Below are 3,866 nucleotides of genomic sequence, written 5' to 3'. Positions count from 1 at the left end.
CACCATGGACACGTCCATGAGGATGGGGCCACAGATAACCACGTGAGTCACCTCCTCCACTGCCATGGACATGTCCATGAGGATGGGGCCACAGAGAACCACGTGAGTCACCTCCTCCATCACCATGGACATGTCCCCGAGGACGGGGCCACAGAGAACCAGGTGAGTCACCTCCTCCATCACCACGGACATGTCCATGAGGACAGCCCCGCCGGCCCCACCAAGCAGCAGAGCTGCTCCAACGGGTCTGGTGGGACACCAGAGAACGACCCGCAGGACGGGTGCTCCCAGCACTCTCTAAATTCAATTGTTAAATTTTAAATTTTCACAGTCTAAGTGAACAACTCTGTGAACACTTTGAAGCCTACAGTCTAAGTCTTTAAAGAGGTATCAAAGATCAGGATAAAGATACTCATAAAACATGAGCAGGTTCCAGTTATGATACTTCTACAACATAAGTGGTTAAATTTTGTGTCAAGTTAAATTACAGAAAAATACATTTTTTCCTTAAATTTACAGTAGTTAAAACTACAATTTGAATTCCATATTAAAAAGGGGTAGTTTATTCTTCAACAAAAYGTCCTGTTTTTTTCTTTAAAAAAATTAAAAAGGACTTTAAAAGCAATCACCCACAGCAGAACATAACTGTACAAATGAAATCATGATGTGTACAGCTCCTAGTACATTAATTCCAAGCATTTGTTCTGGTGCTCAAAAAGGCACTTAAAGATAAGAAAACAACTGTATTAAAAACCACAACAAAACAAAACAAAGGAAAATGAAAGGCAATAATTTAATAGAAAGACACTGGAATTTGTACCGTATCTTTGAACGTAAGAAGGGAGGAAAAAAAACTAATAAAAATGGTTTTACTATCAAGTCATCTCTGAAAGTATATAAAAAACCAGAAGACTGGCGAAGTGAATGTTCTCCAGGAACTAAATGGAAAAAAAATTACTGGCAACGAATACACAACTCTCGTGCCAAATGGGTTTCTTCCCTCCCCCTAAAAGCACATTTGCTGGTTCATTACTAGCACAGACTGACAGACTGTTTGAACATCTGCTGCCCATAATGACAGAGGCATTGACCTCAGGGTTAGTCTAAGTTTAGGAAAGGGGGGAAAAATTATGAAGAAAAATAAACATCGATATGAACTAATTGTGGTAATTACAGATGTCAACAATGTTAATAGACGAGTACGTAAACACCTTTTCCCCTTATAGCATTATATTGAGGGACAATAACAGGATCACTACATACAGTACTTTTCCCCCCACACTGTACACCGAAAGGTTAGGTTTTTGTGGTTTTGTTTTTTATTTTTTTTCTTTTTTCTTGTCTTTTTTCTTTCTTTTTTTTTTTTTTTTTAAACATTGAGCTATCTACTAAGTGCAAAGATTTGGTGAGTGGCATTGGCTTCCATCTAACTTCAGCCTATTTTTTGTACAGTTTGCACGTGAACAGCTACTTTGCAGCACGTAAGCGAGTACAGCAACACACGGAGAGACGGGAACAGGCAGGAGGCAGTTCGGAGGCGGCGCGGGAGGAGGCAGTGCCGCGGCCGCCCCTCACCGTGGCGCCGGGGATCGCTGGCCCGCCGGGACGCGGCCGGCCGCGGCGAGACGCCCCGTCCGTCCGTCGGGTCTGGAGGCGCCAGGAGCTCCGTGGCCTGCAGCGGTGGGAGGTGTCGGAGAGGAGCAAAACGGGAAAGAAACGGCCGTGGGAGGCGGAGAGCTGCGCGAGGCTTGCTGACTTCTGCTCGGGGACGGACGCCGCGGCAGAAACCGGAGATACCAGGAGAGGACGACCGACCGCTCAGGAGCTGCTCCCGCGGCTTTTCCGCGCAGCTGGAAGAGACCCATCGCAGCCCGGCTCGTGTTCAGGCTGGCCGAGGTCACGCGGGAGCGACCAGACTGAACCGCAGGGAAATCTGTACAAGCAGGAAAATAAAAAGCTACGGGAGAAGCATGGAGTGTCTTGTATTCAGCGACTACAGAAGAGACTCGATCACCCAAGTACCATGCAATCCCCRGGTCTTTCTGCATATTTTTTTCTCTGGGTTAAATGTTCAGAGGAAAAACAAAAATGTATTTTCTTTTGCATAAACTCAAACTGTTGTAATACATAGTACAGTACAGAAAGTGCAAAATATCACCCCATCAGATCAGTTATGCATCTGATATGGTCAAATATGGCTCATGCTTTTCATGCAAGAAGACACAATCTGAATCAAGACCCTCATGTACTGCTGTGYAACTTTAAATAAAGGAATGTTATTGTACCAAAGCCTCCTCGCCTGTTTAGTCCCATTTGTCGAGATACTATTAGTTAAAAAACAAAAAGCGTGTGGGGAAAGGGAAATGACATATCTCAAAACTGTATAAGTTAACCTATTCGTGTTTTACCACAGGTTTCCCACTAGTCCTTGCTCGTTTTGAAATCTTCAAGAAAATCAGTTTTGTGGATTCCACCTGTACACAAAGCGCTGTGCTACGCTGTGGCGCAGGCATTGCTAGTTTTTCCCCTACACRGAAATGGAAGGAATAGAAACTGTTACTTATCCATATCCGCACGCTGTACAYGCTCCCAGCGGGAGCCTATTAGCCAGGGAATTCAGGGTGCAAACGGAGGAATATTAGGACTCAATTTGAAAAGATTCTCCATCCAGCCTGACGAACACTGTCGCTTACGCATTTGAACTCTCCTCGGCGGGCCAAGCACTGACCAGAAGCCAGTGCAGGTTCCCTTCATTTCATTTTATTTTTTTTAAATACCGGCAGGAGCAGAATATGAATCCCAGGATTGGCCCTGTATTGCTCGGTGCACAGTTGCTATGTACCTCCACACACATACACGCGCRCACACACACAAATATCCTGAAAAGAACAAAATCAACCAAACATCGCTAGAGAGGACATTTCAGAGCCAGTTTCTGAGGTAAATCTACTTGAAAAAAAAAGTTACTGAACTCTGTACACTATTTTTTTTTATATACTTCTACATATAACGCGTGTTCTCCAGTGACAATGCGCAGAACTGCCGTCTTACTCTGCCACGCAGTTTAACTGCAATCTGGGCACGTGTTTCCGCACGGATGTGTGTATGTATTTATATATCGGCATAATCAAACCACGGGGCCTGAGGCTCGGCCGCGGTTTCCCTTCCAGAGTTCCCTTTCGAGCACGGTCTTGCCTTTCCGCCGTCGCGTCGGGCGAGGTCTGGGAGAGCTGCCGCTTCCGCCCCCGAACCCCGCGATCCCTACATGGTGCCGGACTTGTCGGCGGAGCTGTTGGGGAAGAGCTTCTCGGTGGGGGTGACGGCGGGGCTGCCCACGCCGGAGCTGCTGCTGCTGCTGGAGCGGTGCTGCACCACGGGCCGCACCGGCCGCATGGGCGGGGGACGCAGCTGCGCCCCGGCCAGCCGCGCCGACAGCGCCGGCTTGAAGGTGGTCATCATCTCCGTGGTGGAGCTGCTGCTGCGCCGCATGGCGGCGTCGGGGTCGCGGATCATGATGGTGTGGAGCGGGCTGGCGGGCTCCGAGCTGACGGAGCCCATCGGCGGGTTCTTCATGGGCTCCAGCGTGTCCAGCACCACGTCGGGGGCCTGCTTCGCCGTGTTCTGCCGCTCCAGCTCGCGCAGCTCGTTCAGCGCCGTGCTCATGGTCTTCTCGATGTCCTGCCAATGCCACCGACAAAAGGACGTCAGCACCCTGCACCGCAGCAATGCCCCAGCCCTCCTGCGCTCCACCCCTGCCGTGCCGGCAGCAATGCCCACTGCAATGCCCCCGCCACCACAGCAGCAATGCTTCGCTGCAATGCCCCCGCCACCACAGCAGCAATGCTTCGCTGCAATGCCCCCGCCAC

The 3,866-nt window shown here is 49.2% G+C and overlaps 2 protein-coding genes across 3 annotated transcripts in view; both read right to left on the bottom strand.

The window, feature by feature from the left end:
• LOC112970483 overlaps positions 1 to 1,334 on the bottom strand; it is a 2,665-nt gene extending 1,331 nt beyond the window's left edge. Inside the window, exon 1 of the mRNA XM_026074937.1 lies at positions 1 to 1,334. This exon is cut by the window's left edge and continues 1 nt beyond it. Coding sequence (XP_025930722.1) covers positions 1 to 198 — 198 coding nt within the window. The 5' untranslated portion in view covers positions 199 to 1,334.
• Positions 1,335 to 1,382: 48 nt separating this feature from the next.
• SRGAP3 (SLIT-ROBO Rho GTPase activating protein 3) overlaps positions 1,383 to 3,866 on the bottom strand; it is an 80,065-nt gene continuing 77,581 nt past the window's right edge. The window contains exon 20 of one of the 2 annotated variants that reach the window (XM_026074935.1): positions 1,383 to 3,678. In XM_026074935.1, coding sequence (XP_025930720.1) covers positions 3,262 to 3,678 — 417 coding nt within the window. In that variant the 3' untranslated portion in view covers positions 1,383 to 3,261. The remainder of the gene's footprint in view (positions 3,679 to 3,866) is intronic. The other variant, XM_026074936.1, reaches the window with a different exon arrangement.

Source organism: Apteryx rowi, unplaced genomic scaffold (assembly GCF_003343035.1).
Source record: "Apteryx rowi isolate R43461 unplaced genomic scaffold, aptRow1 scaffold_4, whole genome shotgun sequence".
Lineage (NCBI taxonomy): Eukaryota > Metazoa > Chordata > Aves > Apterygiformes > Apterygidae > Apteryx > Apteryx rowi.
The sequence above is the reverse complement of the archived record's forward strand: the minus strand, read 5'-3'. Positions and strand labels throughout refer to the sequence as shown.